The sequence below is a fragment of the Xenopus laevis genome, chromosome 7L (genome assembly GCF_017654675.1).
Source record: "Xenopus laevis strain J_2021 chromosome 7L, Xenopus_laevis_v10.1, whole genome shotgun sequence".
NCBI lineage: Eukaryota > Metazoa > Chordata > Amphibia > Anura > Pipidae > Xenopus > Xenopus laevis.
Window position 1 is genome coordinate 43,255,155 of NC_054383.1, and position 24,032 is coordinate 43,279,186.

At 37.4% G+C, this 24,032-nt stretch overlaps 1 protein-coding gene across 3 annotated transcripts in view; it reads right to left on the reverse strand.

Moving 5' to 3' along the window:
- Positions 1-24,032, reverse strand: part of LOC108696263 (cGMP-dependent protein kinase 2) — a 100,598-nt gene that overhangs the window by 14,904 nt on the left and 61,662 nt on the right. For all 3 annotated transcript variants that reach the window (XM_041568869.1, XM_041568868.1, XM_018225466.2), the window contains exons 9-13: positions 22,927-22,995; positions 18,913-19,014; positions 16,492-16,642; positions 10,958-11,094; positions 4,072-4,161 (exon numbers count right to left, since the gene is read on the reverse strand). In XM_041568869.1, the coding sequence (XP_041424803.1) occupies positions 4,072-4,161; positions 10,958-11,094; positions 16,492-16,642; positions 18,913-19,014; positions 22,927-22,995 (549 nt within the window). The remainder of the gene's footprint in view (positions 1-4,071; positions 4,162-10,957; positions 11,095-16,491; positions 16,643-18,912; positions 19,015-22,926; positions 22,996-24,032) is intronic.

A 24,032-nucleotide genomic window follows, 5' to 3' on the forward strand; every position in this document is an offset into this window, starting at 1 on the left:
GCCATATAACAAACAAGATGCAAAGTTGCCAGCTCTGTGTATGGTCACAAATACTTATATACCATGAGAGACATTAATTCTGTGTATTAGGGATAGTTTTGTATACAGAATTTGTATTTGGGACAAACTGCGAGTTCTTAGTACATTCGAGTTTATAAGAGTAAAAAAAACCTCACATAAAGTCTTAAATTCAACTTTTGATAAACAACTCCCAAAATGTGGGTGACTCAAAGTCATTTTGTTATTTTTGTTTTTGTATTTCTTTCTAATGAACAGTTTAAACAGTATACATGCATCTGCCCTAATATGTGGCCTGTAGAGACCTCAAAATGAAAACTGTGCATATGACTTTTCTTGTATTCCAAATCAACTTCTAAAAACACAGCACCCTACCTGTCTATTATGTGATATAACACAGCACATTGCAGCATATTCTATATCACCCCAGGGCCGCCATTAGAAATCACGGGGTCCCGTACAACAACATTTTTGGGGCTCCCTGGGCCCCGCCCACACTACCACCCAAGCCCCACCCCAGATCCCACCCACTCCACCCAAGCCCCACTTAATCCCACCCAAAGACCACACAGACATCAGCACAGTCTTGTTGAAAATTTTTGAACTCACTCTAAGGAAAATAGTATTTTTCTAATTATATTATTGTATGACATGCACCTGGATTGCTGCTGAGCAAGGAACTGCGCAGTTTAGATTTGACAGTATTACTTATACAATGTCCCTAATTAGCGATGGGCAAATCTGTGCCACGAAATTCGAGAAACTGCGAAATTTTCATGGGCAATGGGCGTCAGAATAATTTTGATGCGTGTCAATTTTGATGCGAGCTACAATTTTTATACGTGCAACTATTTGGTCCAAATTCATTAAAGTCAATGGGCATCTGAATAATTTTGACACGCAAAAGGCCCCCTGTAGCCACAGGGTCTGCTTCCTCTGTAGTTCCACCCCTGCTTCTGGTACATTTATTATAACATGGCAGGTAGGTGTGGCCTGTCCCATTATTGCTCTCAGCTTAGACAGGAAGAGGGAAACAGGAACAGGAGTGAATCATAAGACAATGGCAAAACAGCAGGAATGCCCTTAACCAAAATGGCCACACAAGCAGGTTACTACAATAAGAATAACCATATCACCTAAAATGATCACATTTATGTTTTGCATACTTTTCTTTCTCTACAATCATTATAAGTGCAGAATTATATTTCTTATCCATTTGTAAGAACTTCCAATTATGAACCTGTAGTGTTTAACAGCAACCCTTTTAGGAAATGTTTGTTCATGTGTATTACTATGCAGCACAGGGGACATTAGAGGGCGCCCTCTATAGCAGGCCACATACTATGCCTTAGGGATGATGCAGCCATGTGGAGCAGAGCTGGCAACTTCTCATCTTGTTTGTTATATGGCAATAAGCTTTGTTCTTATTGGTTCAGGAATGTGACTGACAGTGTTGCTTCACAGAAGGGATATTTTATCTGTTTTGTGAAACTGAGCTTTCATTTTGTGGATAGAATGAATCCTGTACTATAAAATCTTGCTTTCTGTCACAAATATCTATTGTGTCATTCAAATCTAGCTTGACATGCACTAGTTAGTTACACTATTATATATTATGTCCAAGTTTTTTTTTTACATAATTCATTCTGTAAGTAACTTTGCACATAAGTGCGTCCGTTACATGGAGGTTATACATTTGTGAGACAGATTGCTTGTTAAAATGTACAGAATGGAGTTTGTGATATAATGACATCCTTTTGTGCACTAACCAGATTTTGTTTTCATTCTTTAATAGAAATAAGTCTTTTGTATATTTTTTTATCTGTGTATGGTCACAAATACGTATATACCACGCGAGACATTAATTCTGTGTATTAGGGATAGTTTTGAATACAGAGTGTATTTGGGACAAACGGCACCCCATACTTTTGGATTACAGTGCATTATTAGATTTGATTCAACTTTGTTGGTTGACAGCAAATAAAAATTTGTCATGAGGAAGGATGATGGCTTTTTATTATGAAACAACATCAAATTCTAGATGGAAATGTTGTTTAAAGCCTTGGATTAATATAAAATGACCGGCAGCATAGACAATCTATATTTTACAGAGATAAAATTTCATTGAAAATTCAACTCTGGCATTTCTTTAGGGATTAACTTCCTTGTAGTTCAAATCGATTTAAGCCCTCGAGAGTAGCCCTGTAAAACTGCTCACTTTTTGTAAGGAAAAACATCAGATTTGTGTTTTATGGGTTCTTTTCCAAAGATGAAAAGCCTAGTGAACATGGCACAGAATGAAAGCATCAAGGCTTTTTGCCCTTTTTAAAAGAGTTAGTTTAAAGTCATTGCTGCACAGATCATGATATAAACTGTAGAGAGATCTTTATCTCACAGTATATTTCTATTAAATTTTTATTTAATAGATGTATTTATTTTTTAATACATCTATGTTTTTATTTATTTCTCCCATCTACTCAGAACTGCCTATGACTTACCGATTAAAAAATAAGGTGTTCATACTGAGAATATGTTTGGATTTTTTGGGTTATGTTCCCCATATGTAGTCCAGCATTTGGTCAGGTCCATCTTAGCTCACAACAGAGTCGGGCCAAGAGGTACTGTGCCCAAAGCCTCTCGTCACTCCAGCTGCCCCCTACTCAGCACCCCACTCACTCTCGACAACAGCTCACCCTTCCACTCATTACACCAGTCAACCCCATTTGCCACCTGACGCAGCGGGCAGACGCACACTCCTGCGCGATTGGGTGAAGAGGTGGTCGGGGGTTGCTGTGCACACGGCTCCTCAGTAGTTTTTTTTGCAGGGGGGCTGGCAAAGACTAGTTATGCCACTGGATTGATTTCAATGCATTTCATGAATTTTTGCTGTTTCCTGAATTCTTCTGCAGTTTCGTAGACAGATTCACTCCTCACTGCCTGTTAATCCTGTCTGTGCCAGGGCCGGTTTTCCTTTTATTTTACTGCAATACAGTTTGTTTAAATAAATACTATACCCCCAGAATGAAAAAAAAAAATAAAACATTTTATATTAAGTGGCCTCATTAAAGAATCCTACCAAACTAAACGCCTGGGCATAGGGTGGCAAGACTGTAGGGGTGGCATGGCGCCCAGCCGCTTGCATGTGCACACACGCACCTGAGGGGGGACATGGAGTTGCGCGCGACATTTGCAGGCGCTAGGAGAGTGTGTGTGTGTGTGTGTGTGTGTGTGTGTGTGTGTGTGTGTGTGTGTGTGTGTGTGTGTGTGTGTGTGTGTGTGTGTGTGTGTGTGTGTGTGTGTGTGTGTGTGTGTGTGTGTGTGTGTGTGTGTGTGTGTGTGTGTGTGTGTGTGTGTGTGTGTGTGTGTGTGTGTGTGTGTGTGTGTGTGTGTGTGTGTGTGTGTGTGTGTGTGTGTGTGTGTGTATTTATTAGGGATGCACCGAACTGCTTCTTTCCAAATAGAAACTAGCTTTCTGTGATATGCAAATGAAGACTGGCACTCCAGAAGATCTATATTAGCATATAAAAGACAGGTTTGGACATGTAATCTTCATTTTCTAATTAAAGCCTGTGCTTGGGAGTTCTATGACAACCTGTAGTTTATATTTATACATTTATAATGTTTGCTAAGGTGGGATCGTCTCAAAACCATGGTAATCAGACAAATCTAATGTAAATGCCTCCCTTGTTTACCATTCCTGGAGGAAAACAAAACCCCTAATAACTAAAATCTGATGCAGGATAATAAACTATAATAAAAAAAATAATATAAACTACAATCATACTTATTTATATTATCTCTCTCTAAAAAAAAAAAATATATATATATATATATATATATATATATATATATATATGTAGATAAAATAATGGTATATTCCAATAGATAAGATTAGGGGGTTCTACATAAGGTTTTATTAGCAAACTGTTTATTCACCCAAGCAAATTATCACATACTATTGGTAGAATTTTTATTTGTTACAGTCCACCTTCATTTTTTCTTGATTTTATTAATCAAGATGGGACAATAAGTACGTAAAATACATTAACTCACGTGTCTCGCAAAATGCTCCAGAGTTCACCTCCCAGACACACCTCCAGAAGCATGTAGACATATTTGGCATCCCTGAAAGTCCTGTAGAGCCTACAAAACCAAACAGAGAAATCCTCACATCTGCTATTGAAATTTGCCTGCCAAGATTTAAGATCAGCAATCTGCACTGTACTTTTCACAATCATTTGTATTACTCAGTCTGTCGTGTTTATAGGCAGCCTTGTGTTGTATCCACTGCAGTATCATTTTGTAGACAATCTATTGGAAAAACATCTGTTATGTGCAAAAACAAACATTGCTGCTCAAAATACACTTACCAAACTTGTATTTTTGGGAAAGGGTTTTAATGAAATTTTACAGTAAGCAGAAAAATTATTTAAAACATAAGATTTCTAACTCATTTTAAAACTTATATTTTGAACAGTCTTTGGTATGCTTCCATTGTAGAACTGTCCAAATATATACTTGTTTATTTACTTGTATCAAGCTTGTTTGTCTAGGTCTTTCAAGCGGGGGGGGGGCAAATTGGGCAGATCTGTTTATTTCCTGGGGCCAACTATTGAATCATTTTATGGGCCTATGGGGACCCATCATCAAAGCGATTTTCAAACTTGCCCAATAGATATCTATCCAAATTTTGGGTAAGACAGGCAATGCCGGGTGCCAATAAGATTCCAACTCTGTCTTGCGGGGCCAGGTCAGCAGCTTTTATCAGCCTATGTATGGCCAGCTGTAGAAAATTGTAAACTGTTATGAAGAGGGTCCTTATAGTGCTGCAGTAAATATTATTACAATACAAATACACAATTATAATGTATTTAACAATGATATTGCTATGATGCACTTTTCAGCAATATATAGCAAAAATGGTTCAAAAAGTAGCTAACATATAGGTTTACTTTTTACGTGTCTTTATTGATAAAATTAGAATTTTATGGCATAGCAAGGAGACAGTGTTGTTATCCCCTGACAAAATGTGACTGGCTAAATGAAAGAGATCAAGACTAAAGCACTTATTCACAAATGGCCCACATAATCAGCCATTTTTTTTGGACTGCATGGGACATTGTGTAAAAAGTTGTGGTCCTCTGCATCTAAAATTGAGTGCTGCCTGAGTTAAGGTGGCTATACACGTAGAGATCTGCTCATTTGGCGACTTTGCCAAACAAGCGGATCTCTCCCTGAAATGCTCACCTTGAGCAGGGCGATATCGAGGGGTCAGGGTTGGACTGGACTGGACTGGACTGGCGGGACACCGAGAAAAAACCCGGTGGGCCCCAGGCTCTTGTGGGCTCCGCCGACCCGGATCCACACCCATAATAGCTACGTAATGGTGCAAAAACATTGTGCACATTCGCAAACGAGTGTACCATTGTATGCGTGTGCACACACATGGTCCACCGGCTCATGCACACATGCAACAAGCCGGGGCAGCACAGGGGGCAGTAGCCCCAGGGGGCCCCGGGCCCCCCAGTCTGACCCTGGCTGATCCGATCATGGGCCCTAGGGTCCAACTACCGGATCATAATGCAGGCAAAAAGGCTGACTTTCGAACAGATATTGATCAGGGAAGCCCATCAGAGGGCCCTACACACAGGCCGGTAAGATGCCGACTCAGTCTGTCAGAAGCTTTTATTGACCCGTGTATGGCCACCTTCAGTCAGTGCTCGATTCACATGACACAAACAAGGGGAGGTGTCCTCCCTACTGACCCCCTATCCGCCCTGTACCTTACATGTCATTCAGATGCACTAGGTACAGAGCAGCATAGCTATACAATGTATGTGCTTAAGAAGAATTATTGTCTAGTGAGTAGTTACCCTCATTTTATGACATTCAAAATTTTAAAAAATAAAATTTATTGCATGAGTGCTTGTCAATCATTGGTGTATCTTTAGAGATGTTTTTGTTTTTATGAAAATTGAGCATACATTTATTCATATATATTTTCCTCCTATTAGAACACAAATTAAACCAGATAGGTGCAAAACAGAGGCAAATACATTACAACCTATATCTGTTGTTGCAGTGTTCCTGTTTTTGCATTGATGCTAATGGTTACATCCCCCCATTGTTATAACATGCAAAGAGGGTTGAACAGTGACTGGTAGATGCTCCACAGGTACAACATTCACTAAGCAATTCTGTACAAAAAGGCAGACAAACACATTATCCGCAGATACTTTAATTATATACTGTTGCAAGTGAGGGAATACAGGGTTATGGAAGCTCATAGCTCATAGTACAAATTGATCCAGAGACTAGTCCGATTGCCATTTTGGAGTCAAGAAGGAATTTTCCCCCTCTGAAGTAAATTGGAGAGGCCTCAAATGTTTTTTTTTTGCCTTCCTCTGGATCAACTAGCAGATAGGCAGTGTGACAGGGTGTTTGGGAAACACCACTGTCTTAGAGCAAAAGGCACATAAAAGAGTGCATTTAAACTGCATTGTATGTGCTGCAAAGGAATATTTGGCTCAGGTAGGGTTAATATTCCCTCTCAGCCAGGTAATTAAGTGGCAGGTGAGAGAGGATCTACCTGACCATGTAAAAGGGCTGTGTGAGCACAGTTCAGGGCTCTCCAGGGAAGTGAGGTGCTGTGAGAGACAGAGCTGGGCAGAAGGAGCTTTTCTGCCAGCAAGAGAGTTCCAGAGCTTGGAGTCTAAATCCCTTGTGGGGAAAGAAAGAGAAAAGGACTGGCAGAGGCTGGTGAGTCTGAGTCCCAGGAGGGTAAGCCAGCAGGGCTGAGTGTGAAGCCCAAATACTTCAAAGCCCAAGAGGGTGAGAGTTTCCCTTGATGGTGAGCGACCAGAGGGGGGAAAACCCTAAATATTTTGAAGTGTATTTACTGAACTGTACCCGGCATGTTCTACAGTGAAGTTGAACTGTTACCTGAACATTTTTCTGTTGCCTTTTTGTTGGGAATGTCCAGTGCTTAATAAACCTGTGTTTTTGTCGGAAGCCTTGGTGTCCCTGTCTCTAAGCTCCAAAATCCTACGCTACCTGCCTACCAAACGCTAATTCCCCCTTAAAAATGCATGTGCAGGCCACTGGCATGTCACAGCAGGTTAAAATGTTGAACTAGATGGATGTGTGTTTTTTTTTTAGTCTAACTTACTATGTTATTATGTTACTCCTTTTTAATTTTTTTTTTTTTTAATTATTTCATTTTTTTCTGAAATAATAAAACAGTACCTTGTCATGATCCTAACTAAGATGCAATTAATCCTTATTGGAGGCAAAAAATTCTTGGGTATAATAAATGTTTACAGATTCTTTAGTAGGCTTATGGAGATCCAGATTATGGAAAAACCCTTTAAAACGGAAAGCCCCAGGTCCCAAGCAATCTGGATAGTATATCCCATACCTGTATATGGTAAGAAAATGTTTCATTTGTTTTCAGGCCATGCAGTATATAAAGAAGTGTTTGGACTGTAGACATAATTATTCTACACAATCTCAGAATTAAATGTACAAGGAGAGAGGAATCAGATTGGTATATATTTAAGTGAAAGTTGAAGATATGTTTGTTTTGGTTGTAGGCCATGATATATATGAAGAAGAGTTTAGAAAGCAGATGTGTCACAGCTGGTAAACTCACCAAGGAATGGCAAGGATGAGATTTATTAGGCTCTACAGAAATAAAACAGACATTATTTTTTTGCACTTTGAGCTTCACCAAACAAACTGTTAACCTCTGGCTAGGTTGTATTATTCTTCTGGTAAATATTATATCAAATTACAAGGCTGCCCGATATTTTCATTGTACAATACTTGAAGTAGAAGTTTCTCACTGTTTGGTGAATCTCCTCTTGGCATAACATCTCCTGCAAACTGTTATATCTACTTCCTTGCTCAGAAAAGACAATGATTACTGTATTTTTAAAAATATCAAATGATCTACAGTTATAGATATACAGTTTCATGATAGATTGCAATGCAATTTCAATCTCACAGTTGTCACTTTCTGTGGTTATGATAATTATAGGATGTGCAAAGTACATTACATTCATCTAGTGTGCAGATACAGTGGTACATTGTACCATATTTAAACTGCATATGTGCATCATTGTTCACATTGGGGTAATCCTTTCTTTGCTAAGCATGTATCAGTATTTCAGTTTTGTTTATATAAACTGTGTGTCTGTGTGTCTTGTGGGCTGCAATGGCGACAGAATAACTAATAAACATACTAACAAACACAGAATAAATAATGGTCTGATTCTCTACATGCAAGAGGGTCATTAGGCAACTGAGAACTGCAAATAGTGATCTATTCAATCAGATAGAGCCCATATGGCCAGCACTGGTGTATTAGTACACAAAATCAGCTTAATATGCAGTTTTATTTATTGTTTAATAACTTTAAAATATTATTTACAATAACTAAAAGGATATTATCAGTTCCAAGAGGAACACTTACTGTGCAAATACAATTTAAAACAAAGCTACACTAAATGATTTATTATACACAAGTTTCAATAATAATAATAGTAATAATAAGTGAAATCACTGTATACAAGCACTGTATACAGTATAGCTGATGACATTGTTCAATATTTAAATATATAGGACTAGTGTAAACAAGATGCTAAGTTTGGCATGAGTTAATAGATTAAACTGAAAAACCAAAACACAGTGTATCACACACACAAGCAAAATGTACTGGCTTTTTTTTCAATCCAATTCAAGGAATCTTTCCAGCATTAAAGGACAAGGAAAGGCTAATACACTGGGCGGTGCCAATATGTTTGATAATTAAAATTAATATTAACATTCATACATGTTGCCTCCATCAGTTTTTAACTCATTTTGACAATCAGATGTGTGAACTGTACTGAAATTTAGATAGGAAAAATTAATTCTGCCAATTAGGGTTTTATCATGAAAACAATTCATTAAAAAAACTTTTGCCATAATTAGATTTAATTCGATTCAATACCAAGTAGGATACAGTCATTATGCAACTATCCCCTTTTTATTATAATAGCAGTTAATATTTTACACAAGTTTTAATTTTATTCTGACACATTAGGGGGTTACATTTTCTGCATTCATCTGGATTGTTAAGGTCACTCTCATTAAATGAGCAACAGCCATAGCCAAGCAGCATTGAAGTATATGTTAATGATCCTTTTTTTTATTCAGACAATAAAACATAAGAGGGCTCATTTACAACTGCAGCCAAAACTTGCAACTTGCAATGCCTACTCTGACAGACCCTGATTGTTTCTCCTACTCAATGTAACTGAAGGAGTCACAGCGAGACATGGATTTTTACTCTTTAGTGCTATTCTTATCTCTACCAGGGAGCTTTTACCTTGTTACCTTCCCCATTGTTCTGCTGATGGGCTGCTGGGCTGCTGGGGGAAGGGAGGAAGTGATATCACTTCAACTTGCAGCACAGCAGTAAAGAGTGACTAATGTTTATCAGAGCACAAGTCACATAACTGGAGGCCCCTAGGAAACTGACAATATGTCTAGTCCTGTGTCAGATTTTAAAATTGAATACAGGTATGGGACCTGAATACTCGGGACCTGGGGTTCATACCTTAAATTTGATGAAATATCATGTAAACATTAAATAAACCCAATAGGCTAATGTCTAAATATACAATAATAATTTTTGAATCTTTAAATAGAAACCAAGGAGTACAACATATAGCAAAATTTTTTGTAAATTGTTCAGTTATACAGGTGGATAATTTTTTAAAGTGGTATAAAATAACATTCCAGATTAAAGGGCTTTTAAAGTGGTGTACAGGTATAGGATCTGTTATCCAGAAACCCGTTATCCAGAAATCTCCAAATTATGGAAAGGTCATCTCCCATAGGCTCCATTTTATCCAAATAATCCAATTTTTAAAAAAATTATTTCCTTTTTCTCTGTAATAATAAAATGGTACCTTGTACTTGATCCAAACTAAGATATAAGTACTGCATATACTCGACCCGAGTATAAGCCGAGGTACCTAATTTTACCTACGAAAACTGCGAAAACTTATTGACTCGAGTATAAGCCTAGACACAACTACAGCCCTGTCTCCCAGCAGCGCACATTCCGCCAAAGCGACCCCCCAGCGATCAACCGGACTTCTTTGCAAAGTTGATGGTGACAGAGAATTGCCAAACGGATTACTGTGTGCATTGTCCCACTGTCCCACTACCATGTGCAGAGGGTGCTGTGTGATATTGCCATCACTGTCAATCTTTCGTATAACCAACAGAGGGCGTTGTATGATATTGCAGTCACTGTTATTCTTTCATATAACCAACAGAGGGCGCTGTATGATATTGCAGTCACTGTTAATCTTTCATATAACCAACAGAGGGCGCACTGTTATTCTTTCATATAACCAACAGAGGGTGCTGTGTGATATTGCATTCACTGTTATTCTTTCATATAACCAACAAATGGCGCTGTGTGATATTGCAGTCACTGTTATTCTTTCATATAACCAACAGAGGGCGCACTGTTATTCTTTCATATAACCAACAGAGGGCACTGTGTGATATTGCAGTCTCTCCCCAAGCGAACTGTTGGTATAGGAATGATTAAAAGTGACTGCAATCTCAGCTACTGCCCGCTGACTCAAGTATAATCCGAGGTAGACTTTTTCAGCACATTTTGGATGCTGAAAAACTCGGCTTATACTCGAGTATATACGGTAATCCTTATTGGAAGCAAAGCCAGCCTATTGAGATTATTTAATGTTTAAATGATTTTCTAGTAGACTGATGGTGTGAAGATCCAAATTATGGAAAGATCCGTTATCCGGAATACCCCAGGTCCCGAGCATTCTGGATAACAGGTCCCGTACCTGTATTTCATATTCCATATTAACTGCCTATTCAATTAACACAGTTTTTTTTTTTTAGAAGATTTTACCTGATGATGAAGGGACAGTTGATTTGCTGTAAAATGTTTTTCTCCCAGTATACATGTTCTTGCTGATGTGTATCTACAATATGCTTCTTTTTAATGCACTTCAGTGCAAAAGTCATATCTTCATCTTTGAGTTTCACCTGAATGAAACAAAATATGCATTTTTAAGCACAACATTTTTTTTTAGTTATTGTGACAGTTGTTGCTTCTAACAAGTCAAAAGAGATAAAACATGTCTAATATGTTCAGAAAAGAATGGGTATTTAAATAACAAATTAACTTCCAACAACATAAAGTCTACATTGCCAGCAAAAAGTTCCAGCTATGTAGATTTACAAACATTTGTGCTAAATTGCACAAATGCAGTTGCCAGTAGTAACCATCTAATTGTAGATACATGTCACCAGGTTCAAATTATTTAAAAAAAAAAGTATTGCTAGCCAATATGAACTGCTGTAGTGGAAGCAGCCGCTAGCAGTCAGTGAAAGGATTTATGTACAGATATGGGATCTGTCTTCCGGAAGCCTGTTATCCAGAATGCTCCGCATTATGGGAAAGCCATTTGCCATAGAATCCATTTTAATCAAATAATTCAAGGTTTAAACAATGATTTTCTTTTTTCTGTAATAATGAAACTGTCAAATACTTACCGAGGGGACGACAGGGACGCCTGTCGCCCCCTCGACGGGGACGCCCGTCTCTCTCCTCCGCCGCCGATGCGGCTAGGCCTCAGGCGCCGGCTCCTATGGAGCGCGCCGCGCGCATGCGCAGCAATTAAAGGGCCAGTCACGCTGGCGCGATTGCGCAGGCGCTGGCGCTGATTCGCCAGCGTCCAATGTCGCCAAATTCAAATCCTTAAATGGCCAGCAGTCCTTTTGTGCCTTGCCCAACGTAGGTTCTGTTTATTGTTCCTGGGTGTTATTATTCTAAGATACTTGTTGTGACCTTTTGCTATCCCTGACTACTGTTTGACTTCCGCCTGCCCTGATCCTTTGGCTTGTTCCTGACTACTCTTTGGATTCCGTTTTTGTACTTCGACCCTGTTAGTTGCTGACCTGGCCTGTGACCTCGACCATTCTACTGTTTACCGATTTTGTACCGCATTTCCGATTGGTTTCGACTCGGCCCGTTCCTGGACTTTGTTAAACTTACGTTTAGTTCCCTTGCTCGCCCAGAGTTCTTCCTTCAGTCTCCTCACTATTAAGTCCTGGCGGCATCCGAGTAGCGGAGGGCTCCACCCGACGTGAAAGGCGGCGGTTATAGGCCGAAGCGTGAGCCGAGCCCGGGACATTGGGGTTTACTCTGGGTTGTGGGATACCGAACGTTACAGAAACAGCCCCTAGTACTTGATCCAGACTAAGCTGCATGAATCCATATTGGTGGCACATTTAAATAATGTTTAAATTGTTTTAGTAGTCTTAAGGAATGGTGACCTGAATTATGGAAAGATCTCTGCATAACAGGTCCCATACCTGTATTGCACTTTATGAGTAAGACTGGTGTATTTTGGCTGTTCATAAGACTTGTGAATATGCAATATTTGTGGTTCGCATAAATTAATTCAATTCATTTAATATTATTGGCCAAATGTATTTAAATCATTCCTCTTACAATATATTGCCTTCAGCCCAAAGAAAAAAATTTTTCATGTAATGTGAAACCTGAATTCACTAAAACTTACTGGGTGTAGATATTTTTAATCCAAAGTATCTTTCCAGCATTAAAGGACAAGGAATGATTAATACATTGGGGGTTGTGCTGTCACCTTACTAGTATTTCCCAAGGCTTCTTTGTGGCTTCTTCAGACTTGTAGATTTACACATGTTCACATACCTCCCAACATTTTGGAAATAAAAAGAGGGACAAAAAATTGACCATGCCCATTTTGTGGCCACACCCCCTAATTACCATGTTCATTTTATAAAATTTGGCAGGTTGTGAGAAAGGTTTGAATGGTACCCTTTTGTTCCTATTTAAGATTATATCCACTTAGCTACAGTAACGTAACCGGAGGGGGGCGGGCCCTGGTGCGGGACGTGCAGCCGGGCCCCCGCCCCCTCCGTACCAGATCATCTGCCCTGAAATCGGCCGTTGCGACCGGAAATCGGCAGTGCGCGAGCTGCCAGGGGACCCTGAGGGGGTGCTGGCCCTGGCCCAATTGCACCCCCTGCTCCCCCGGTAGTTCCGCCACTGCTTAGCTATATCGGAGGCCTGACAAAAGTCAGTATACAATGCTAGAAAAGTAATTTCTTATAGAAAGAAGAAAGTACCCTGCATGAGCTAATTACTATACCATTGGTCACAAAATTGGATCTAAGTTTCCTCTTACCTACTATACTTTTCTATATACTATTATACTTTTCTAATAGTGCGATTAGTGGTAATCAATTAGGAGCCCACCTGGGTAATCATCTAGTTTATACTGCAAGTAGGTTACAATTAAATACCCAGATTTAAATTGGTGATTTAAAACAGATTCTGATCATAAATACAATTATCAGTTTAATACCACGTTAATTACCTTACACAAAGCGTATAACCACCAATTATCTACAATTCATAAAGTAAAGTCCTTGTGCTTGAGTGATGTTAGACCAGAAGTTTTCGAAGATTATATTCGCTGCTTACTTAATTTCCGTTTTTAAATTAAAGTGCAGTGCATTTATATATATGAAATCAATTCAAAATTAAATAAGTTGATTCCTCCAAACCTAAAAAAGGGGGGGTCGATTGAAACACTATTCCCCAATTCAGAAATGCATTAAATAAAGTGCAGTGCCATAAATACAATTAGGATCCCATTCCAAAATTAATTAATAGTAGGTTAAATGAATTATTAATTTTTTTTGTGACCAGCAACAAATAAGGATATAATATAATATAGACCCTTGCGCTCAATTCATATGAAAATAGTCAGAAAAGGAAGAAAAAGAACGGTGGAGTTGTCCCAAAACTAGCTGCCTATTAATTTCTTTCCCTGGGACACCACAAAGCAAAGGCAGTCAGGGTAACTGGGACTGCGGTCTTGTATTTACTCTATTTCTATTACTCTTGAAGAGACTAGCCTATTCTAAAAAAACACAAAACGTCAGCCCCATAGATTAGTATAGCAAAGGAGTAGAAATAAATAGAATATGAATATGAAGCGCACAAAGGGTTCTAGAAACGCCAACCCTCTAGGACCAGATACAAACAAAATGCTATTTTTAAAACTGGTAATTAAGTATCAAAGTTAAAAGCAATGGACATGCCGACGTGCATTTCGCATACTTGCTTTGTCAAGGCGAGAAAAATTTGGCAGGTTATTAAAGTTTGAACCTATTTCGATGTTTTTTTTTCAGTTATTGCAGTTTTGCTAATGAAGGCGAATATCCCTTAAGGGTCTGGCCACACGGCAAATCTCCTCTTCTTCGCGGCGACTAATCTCCCCGATCTGCCTTCCGCCGGCTAAAAATGTAAATTGCCTGGTGACTAATCTCTCCTAATCTGCCTGTGTGGCCAGACTCTTAAACTGTGAGTCTAACTACTCCCAAGAGACCTGTTATCTTATATTGTTACAATAACTTGAATTTGCTTATCTCAACATTGTTACAAAAGTATCTTATCTGAATCTCCTGGCTGTTCTGGGCTCTCTGCCAAAAGCCAATTAAGTTCAACACATTGTTTCTTTTTTTAGCTGTTCAGTGCAGAATTGCACTTTCCAGTACAAACATGTCTGCGGGTTGAGCTGTTAAAAGAGGGACTGTCCCACTGAAAACGGGACAGTTGGGACGTATGTGTTAACAAGTCAGATTTTACTATTTTATAATACTGTGCATATGCAAGTCTAGATAGCCACAAAGCAGCCTTGGGGAATTTTAAGTACATGGCGGCACTAAAAAATTATCAATTTACAATGCAATGATTAATAAATAGGGGCAATGTCAATATGTGACATGTTGGCACTGCCTCCCATTTATAAAAAATGTGATTTTATCTGTATTAACCCATTTGCAAAATGCATGTTATTGGATGATGGAGGAAAATTACCATCAATTTTAACCTCAATGTCTTTTATTTTGGTAAAAGTCTTGGGTTCTCATTGAATTTATCTATTTGTAATACTAATCTATATTGGGGATCTTCAGCATACTACTATCACCGACCTACAACCTCCTATGCTTCAAGATAGTAAATGATTGGTTAAATAAGTGCCTTGATTGTGTTAGCTTAGGTTTTAATTGCATTCAAGGTGTAAAAAACATTAGAGAGCTCTTTTATTCTGTAATACAGAATGGAAAGTACCATTTTTGGACACAATTCACCATGTTTTTTCCATTAATGCATTGTTTCCCTCAACAATTGTGTCTGATGCATTAAAACACATGCAATTGCACTTGTTGATGAATTGGATGCAATTGCATCCAAAATTGTTAAATGCTAAAATGGCACCTGTACTTCATTCAAAAATCAGAGTAGACTGGATGGACAGCAGTGTTGCCTAGGGTGCCCAGTTGGCTTGGCCCAGCCCTGGTGGCATCAACATGTCCATTGATTGCACCAATTTTTTGCATTAACTTTAGCATTACCACATTTGTAGCTGTGTTCATAAATTAGCCCTTTTTTACACCAGAGCTGTGACCCATGACAACCAGTCAAATGTTTGCATTTTTCTACTGCAGCTTGCTACAAAACACTGATCGTCGATTCGTTGCTATAGGTTAATGTTTAGATGCAAATTTACCAAGTGTTGATTACTGAGCGCTTCATATGTACAGTCATTATATATAAATATATATATAATTATTATGCTTGTTACTATACCCACACTAAAATCATCGTATTAATTTAGAAGTGCCACTTTAAATGATGAATATATATTTCCATTAACAATGAATGTCAAGCCCAGGGCTACTATCCATGTTGCATAGGTTTTTCAAAACCCATTTGCTTATGCATCAGTCTCCATAGCAACCTTAACATGGGACGGTTTCTGGAAGATATTCTGTATATGTTTGATTTTTTGAGGTTGCATTATACTTTGGTCTGTGTGTGTTAGGATTTTCATACATCATATAATTTATTTTTGTCCCTATATGCTCTCAAGCAGGCATTTGTTTCAGTGTTCATATGAAACACAGCCTCCATCAATCTGTTCTCAGCCACTGACAATTTTAAGACTTAATTTGAAGCTGCTGACCCCTGAAAAGAGCAAAATAGCATCCAACCACAAACTAACTTCTGAACACCATATACTTCATCTTGTGTTCAGAAATCTCAAGCCACCGAAGACCGTAAAAGAAGAAGGCTTTGCTTATAAAATTATTCGTAGGAAAACACTCTACAGAATTTATGGATAGTGAGAGAATGAAGGTACAAACTTTTATGGGATAACCATATTCCTCCAGTGCAACATTTTTCACCCGAAGAAGGGAGTTACCATTAAAGCTTTTTAATAAATCCTGTAGGGCAATTTCTCACAAAGCAATTTGTGTGCCAATTGCTCTGTTTGTACCTGTAAACAGAAGTGCAGACAGTAAGAGGCAGTGTAATCTCACCAGCTCAACACGTCCAAATCCTCCTGTTCCAAGAGTAGTGATGACATCTAAATATCGAAAGGGTGATGTGCTGGAGAATTTAGAAACTAGTTCTCTCAGCTGGTTGACCTCTGAATTATCTCGGGACATTGAATGATGTAAGCTTTTTCTCCTACAATGCAAAAATACACACAGTCAATTATTTAGGATGATATCCCTTTCTTGGACTGTGGAACTCTTCTGTGAACCTCTGAACATTTGTATCAAACTTTGAACAACATAAAATTCATAAATGATAATATGTTTGTTTTTCCCAACTGATATGTATTTTAGCTTTTAGACAAAAATGACCTGTGAAACAATGCCTGCAACCATAAAACAAATGCAACATTCATATTCCATGATGCTAGTCATGGCTACAAAATGGTTAAGGATGGAAGTATGTAGTCTTGGTGCATAATGATTTGCCTCAGCCTCAAGTGTTCTTCTTATAGTCATTAATAGGTGTGAGAGTATTTAAAGAGCATAGCTCACTGTATATATTTGCAATCTATTAACCATCATTTAACCAAATGAAACCACAGTTATGTAATAATATTGACAAAGTTGTCATAATTATAAATTTCAATTAGTATTCTATTTAAAAAAAAAAATCAATCATCCCTTTGACTCTTATGACATACCAGAGATTTCAGCAACATAGAAGCCCTCAACACACCTATCACTCTCAAGGAGCAGGACTGGAGGGCCCACATCAAAACCCACAGAACAGCTCAGCATGAAGAAAGCACCAATATGTCCAACTGTATTCAGAGGGGTTCCACCTCATTTATTATACTGAGATTTACTAGACGGTGTTTCAGGCTTATCACATTGTCTGGGGAACATAGTGAACAGTGCAAAAAAAAATATATACCTTTGTGAATTGTTCACACGCTATACTTATGTGGGCATAATTACCCTCTATTTTAGTGTTCATTTTATGTATGCATGAAGGAAGGCTACTGCCAATCCCAAAATGTTGCAGTTTTTCTGTCCTGTAAATCTCTGAATAATAAATGGGATGAATCAATTAAGTTGATTGATTTTTTCTTTAGACAAGCGTGCAATACCAATTTATTGATGAAGATTATAAAGCCTGTATTACTTCATCAAGACTGAGATCACAGAAAAACAGCAACGTTTTAGGACACTTTTCGGCCCTTTTTCAGGCTTGAAAGGATGGTGCTGTTCATTGATTTATTGTACCTTTTATGGTGGTTCTTGGCCTCTAAGCAATGTGCACCTAATCCCGAAGGATATTTGTGCTGAATCGGAACTCTATTTTTATACGAACATATAGTAGCTACAAGTTTTCTCTGCAGAAATAGTGACAGCAAAACCAATGACATTGTCTACTATGACCTCTCACTGTAGAAAACTGGAATGTAGAAATGAATAGTACAGCTGTGCAGTTGTTGCAGAAAGATATAAGTCAACCATGTTTGCTAATATTATAACTGCCCATTAAAGAAAGTGATTGGAGACAGGCCAAGTAGTCTGTCACCTCTACTCTACTGAAATAATCATGCCTATGTTATGTGTATCAGCTGCAAGTGTTTGTTTAAGTGCTTCCAGAGGAATCTCACAGCTAATTTGCAGCTATATTGTTGCATCTTTTACAAATTGCAATGGATGCAACTTTGCCTGTGCTCCCCCCCCCCCCACCAATTACACTGGAATTCTGAGGGTAAAAAGCTATTTGCTGACATACACATTTTCTCTAAACTATAGTCCAAAAACCTTTTAAATTTGTTTGAGAATCCTATGATTTCTTCATAACAATTTTCACCGAGTCTATCTTTAGGAAAAAAGTACTCTTACTGATGCATTAGCATGAGAAGGGAACTTGTTGACATGTAAATATAATTGCAATTTTAAAAAATTAATTTTTAATGTTCATACCAACACATTAAATTGCATTCCATTAATACCTTTCAACTAAAAAGAAACTAATTTGGAGGCAATTAAAAATGCACAGTCCATTTTCGCCTATTACAAATGGTATTTAGTGAACAGAACGGCCTGGGTTTTTATCTAATTATGCATTTCAAATTTTAATAGTAATTGCCAGACCTCTGTCTGACCATTTTTTTCCACATATGTGATAATTTGTGTACATGCATTGCATTACAAGGAGAATGTGATATATTTTAACTCTTCCACCAAGTTATAGGCATAATGATATTGCATAAGATAGCTGAAAGGACAATAATACCAAGACAAAAGCTATACATTTTTAAATAGTTTTTGACCTGTTTTGTGTAAAAATGTTTATCTTCACTTGGTATGTGTGAAGTCTAGTTTATTTGTTATAACGTTCTAAAGGAAATTGTACTGCTGCATTTGGTTCTGACAAACAAGAACTAAAACAATAACAGAATAAATTAATAATAATTTTACCTAGCATTCCTTCTGTCGTGGTCATTGAGTGCAAGCTGGTAAACATACTCCCGGAGGTAAGTCTGTAGCTCTTGGTAAGTTCCAACCATCTGATTGAAGGTACTAGGCAAGCAAAAGAAAAAAGAAAAAACAACTCTGAAAAGTTCTGCAACTCAGGTGTACATCACATAGATATAAACTTCCCTATCTACAGAGGCAGAACACGTACATTACCAACTGGGGTCCTGGAACTAAATTTATATCAAAATAATAGTACTGTAATACGTTTTTTGTCTATGGCTCATCAGATTTTAAGTCTTTTCCTATAATTTGTAAGTGCTGCTGAAATGACAAAGTTAGTGACTAGGGTTTAGGGTCAATAAACATATAAATGAGGGTTAAAAGTATCCAGACACCTGTCTATCCAACATCCTAAACTAAGGGTATTGATGTGATGTTGGTCCTCCCTTAGCTGCTGTAACAGCCTCATCTCTTCTGGGATAATCTTAGAACATTGTAGGTGGGTGGTAGGTGCTTGCGTTCAGTCACAAGTTGTGAATTTGGACACTGATGTTAGGGATCAGGCCTGGTTTTATTTATATGAAAATCTGTTTTAAATATAGCCTGTTTTATGTGATATTTATTTATAGAGACACTGATGTTCATGGGTATAGTTTTCATGTAGGTACAGAAGCTTATGCCTTGTTGGTTTGTTTATTTACTGTATCTTTATCGACTGATTTAATTTTTAAACATACTTGAAGATGACGGTGGTGTGTAAGGTTTTATTTAGTTACTTATTGTATGCAGTTATAGTTATTTTTTATTAAAGAACTGTTTTGCCAAAGAAACAATTGTTTCTGCTTTAGGCATAACATGTGAGCAAAAGAAACTACAGACTACAGATTTCTGTAGATTTCTCTTAACAAAAGAACCAAGAAAGGATTTGGTGAAACTAAACATAGAGCCTACATGCCCTGCGGTAATTTTCCTTCCAATAGATACAAAGTGCTTGTACAGATTCCTATAATAAACAGAGAAACAAAAAATGAATCCAGGAGCACAGGATGGTTTCAATCATGCAGGAGTCTCTTTACTCATCTCTGCAGAAAGTATATTCCCTAAAGGTGCCTTTAGCCTAATATAATATGAGATATTTTATAAATATAATATTGAAGATGAAGAAAAAGAGTCTGTATACAATAAATAGAAAAACGCAGGCTAACAAAGGGAGTTAGATGGACTTTTGGTCTGAAATTCTGTACCACCAGCCCATCACTCTTTTTCATTAACATAATTAAATCTGGGTACTGATTTAATCAGTAATATTATCCAGGTACTAGTGACCAAACAACAGCTCCTGGGGCTCTGAATTTTTTTTATTACATATTAAGTTTAGTCTGTGTATTGGTCAGTGTCTGGGGTGTTTATTAAGGCAACAATTAAGATAAACTGCTCAATTATTTACATGAAAACAGAACATTCGCTATAATGTGACAGCATCTACCACTAAAGAGGTACAACATACCCAACGTGCACTGCTCCCACATGAGACATATAGTTCTAACATATAACCCATCATGCATAGCGACAGCAATAATACTTTTGAATTAAGATTTTAAACAGAAAAATTATGCTAATGTGTTATGCATGATTTAAGTCCAACAATTTAGCAACATTCTACCATTTCATAAATTATATTTTCCAAGTGCAATTCTGACTCTTCCATCGACATTGTGGCAGGTTTAAATCAGATAGTCAAACAAAAATTACAGAAAAAATTACAGATTACATACATGTAAGCTTTTTCAAGCAATTATGGTTTTTCACCCAGTGATTGAATGTCTACACTTGACCACATGCAAACAATGTGGTATCCTTAGCAGTGTTAAAAATAATGATATTTGCATTCAACAGCATCATTATTTAGCATTCTTCTTGTTTATCCATTTTGATTTAACATCAAAAGACAAGGATTTCAATTGCCTGGAACAAATCCATTTTGTAGAATTGAGGTACGCATTTTATTTTGTGGGTGGTTAATTTCAGAACATGAAAATCATATTAAATTTTGTAGATTCTGAGATCCTTAGATTGTGTGTTGTTTACTCAGCATTGTTGAAGTGTAGCGAAAGTAATTATAGATTATTATACCTTTACAAAGTTAGAAGTACAAATGAAACAATTATACTAGACTTGTTTTTATTACCTCTCCATTTCAAATATAAACGGGATGCCCCGATAACAAAGAAAATCAAATTATGACACGAGAGTCATTGCTTGGAGTGTTAAGAGATATATTAAAAACAACTCTGGTAAGGGAGTAAGAAACTTTTTCATGTAGCTGGTTATTTCTTCATTTTTTATTATACACGTAATTGGTAGATGTCAAGGGAGTAAGAAAATATTGTTGTATTGTTTCATAAAGAAGGTTCATTTTTCAATTTTTATTATATGAATAATTGGCCTGAGTCTCCAAATAAGACATTCCAACAAATGTTAAATATTTTAATGAACAAGTCAAACCAGCAAAAGGGCCAGAATTATAAAAAATAGGTAGATAAGATATAATGGCAATTTTTGATTACCATTAGTAAAAAATAGAATGGTTTTACAAGGTAGCCATGTTAATGGAGTATTATGAAATGGTACTACTGAGACATACACTAATTGAGATCAGAATCAGCAAAAAGAGCCCAGTGTAACACTAATGAAATATTACAAACTCTGTTTTGCAGCTCACAATAACTAAGAACACTCCTAATACATTATAGGAATATACTGTATGTAAATTACAGGTATGGGACCTGTTATCCAGAATGCTCAGAACCTGAGTTTTTCCAGAAAAACGGTCTTTCCATAATTTAAATCTCAATAAGTCTACTCAAAAATCATTTAAATATGAATTAAACCCAAAAGGATTATTTTACCTCCAATAAAGATTAAGTATATCTTAGTTAGGAGCAAGTACAATGCAGTCTTTTATTATTACAGAGAAAAGGGAAATCATTTAAAAAAAATTAATAATACAGTCTATGGGAGATGGCCTTCCCATAATTTATAATGTCTCAAGCAAGGTATGTCCTTAGGTTAGGCTGTTATTTGAATAATGAAGAACTGAAATAAGTTTATTTTGTAAGAGACTCCAAGAGTCCCTCCCCTTCATTTACCCAAAGAATTAAAGTTAATATGGGAATGGGCAGTGCCAGCACCTTTATCTTGCTGCAGACATATATATTTGCTCAAACTTAGGGGCACATTTACTTAGCTCGAGTGAAGGAATAAAATAAAAAAAACTTTGAATTTCGAATGATTTTTTTGGCTCCTTCGACTTCTATCGAACGATTCGAAGTAATAATCGTTTGACTATTCGACCATTCGATAGTCAAAGTACTGTCTCTTTTAAAAAAAACTTCGAAGGTCCCCATAGGCTTCCTAACAATTTTCTGATCAAAGGAAAATCGTTCGATCGATGGATTAAAATCCTACGAATAGTGATGGGCGAATTCGCGAAACGGCGCCGGCGTCTCGTTTTTGACGCCGGCGCCCGTTTTTGACGCGAATTTTCGCGGGTGTTTTGCGAATTTATTCGCTGGCGGCGAATTGCGCAAATTTGCCGCGAATTCGCGCCTGGCGAATAAATTCGCCCATCACTACCTACGAATCGTTCGATTCGAAGGATTTAATCGTTCGGCCTAACGATTTTTCCTTCGATCGTAGGAAATGCGGTAAATCCTTCGACTTCGATATTCAAAGTCGAAGGATTTTACTCGATATTCGACCCTAAGTAAATGTGCTCCCTAATGTGCCACTGTTGAGTGAGATGTACGGGCAGGCAGGATTTGCCAAAAATCAAGAAAACTAAGAAACATTTATAACTTCTACTTTATTACCTTTATTTTTCAGATGACAGCATTTTCAAACTTTGCTTGTCATTTTTGCTGTTTTTAGTTTGTACATTGCTAAGTCATTTTTAGAGTACGGTGTGTACAGGATTTTGTGAGAGAAAGCTCTTATTTGCAGGTCTATACTTACTCTCTGTCAATGACAAGGCACTGCGTGTCATCCTCTTCAGCAATGATGTTGGCAGAACGAACATCCTCACTTCAAGAAATGATAACAGTGAGAAATTAAGCATTAGAGATTCCATTAGCTATGTTCCACATCCTCAATCATCCCATTATCGATCAAATGAGTGAAACAAACCTGATGGAGTGGATTTGATGCGGCAAGAACACAAGGCAGGGATAAAACAAAACAGAGCCCACATATTCAGTGAATAGACTAATCGTTAGTGTTTCTGATATTAACTCTATTTTCCTCCCTGTAACATCATGTTGCCTTACTGTCCTTCCCTTGACTGTCTAATGTTAGGGCAGGGAAAGGAAAGTAGCTAGAGACACCAGCTGTTTAACCTCTCTTGCTGCAACCATACAGTATACTATATGCTATATACCATAGATCATGTATTTGAGAATTTGGCCTTAGTCTCCTGTTGTCCGTTGGGCATCTTTTGACTGAGAAATGAATTTCTATAATTAATGTAAATTTAGTGGAAATATAATCTGAGGTGGGCATGGTGGAGGGTATTAGAAAGGCAACAATATTATCACATGACCAAAATGGAAGTGAGATCTGCATCAGAATAAATTTCTCTTCCCACAACACATTATTTGTGTTAGGTACGTGTACTATATTGCTGATGCAATACTGATAAGACTTTTTTTTAGATCACACCCCTCTTTGGAATCTAATATTTCCATTATCCTTTTAGCTCACAACAAAATGAGAGATACTTTGTACTGTTCAATTATACATTGCTGTGGCAATTAAACTAACATATCCACTGATATAACTCTACGTAACCTTACTCCTATTGCAGTAAAGCATAGTTTCCTAAGCGTATCCATAGGCCTCATCAATAATGCATACTTTCTGGTTAATGACAAAATGCCACAGATGCATTAGACTGTAAGACAGGTGGATTTGTCATAGTTAACATAAATGTATTTATGCACTTGTGCTGCTATGTGAATCTAATCACCTTGATGCCAGGGAGTGTGTGTGTGTTGAGGGGAATTAAATTGAAGAATTAAAGGGCAGGATACCCCATGTTCAACATAATTTAATTCAATAGGGCT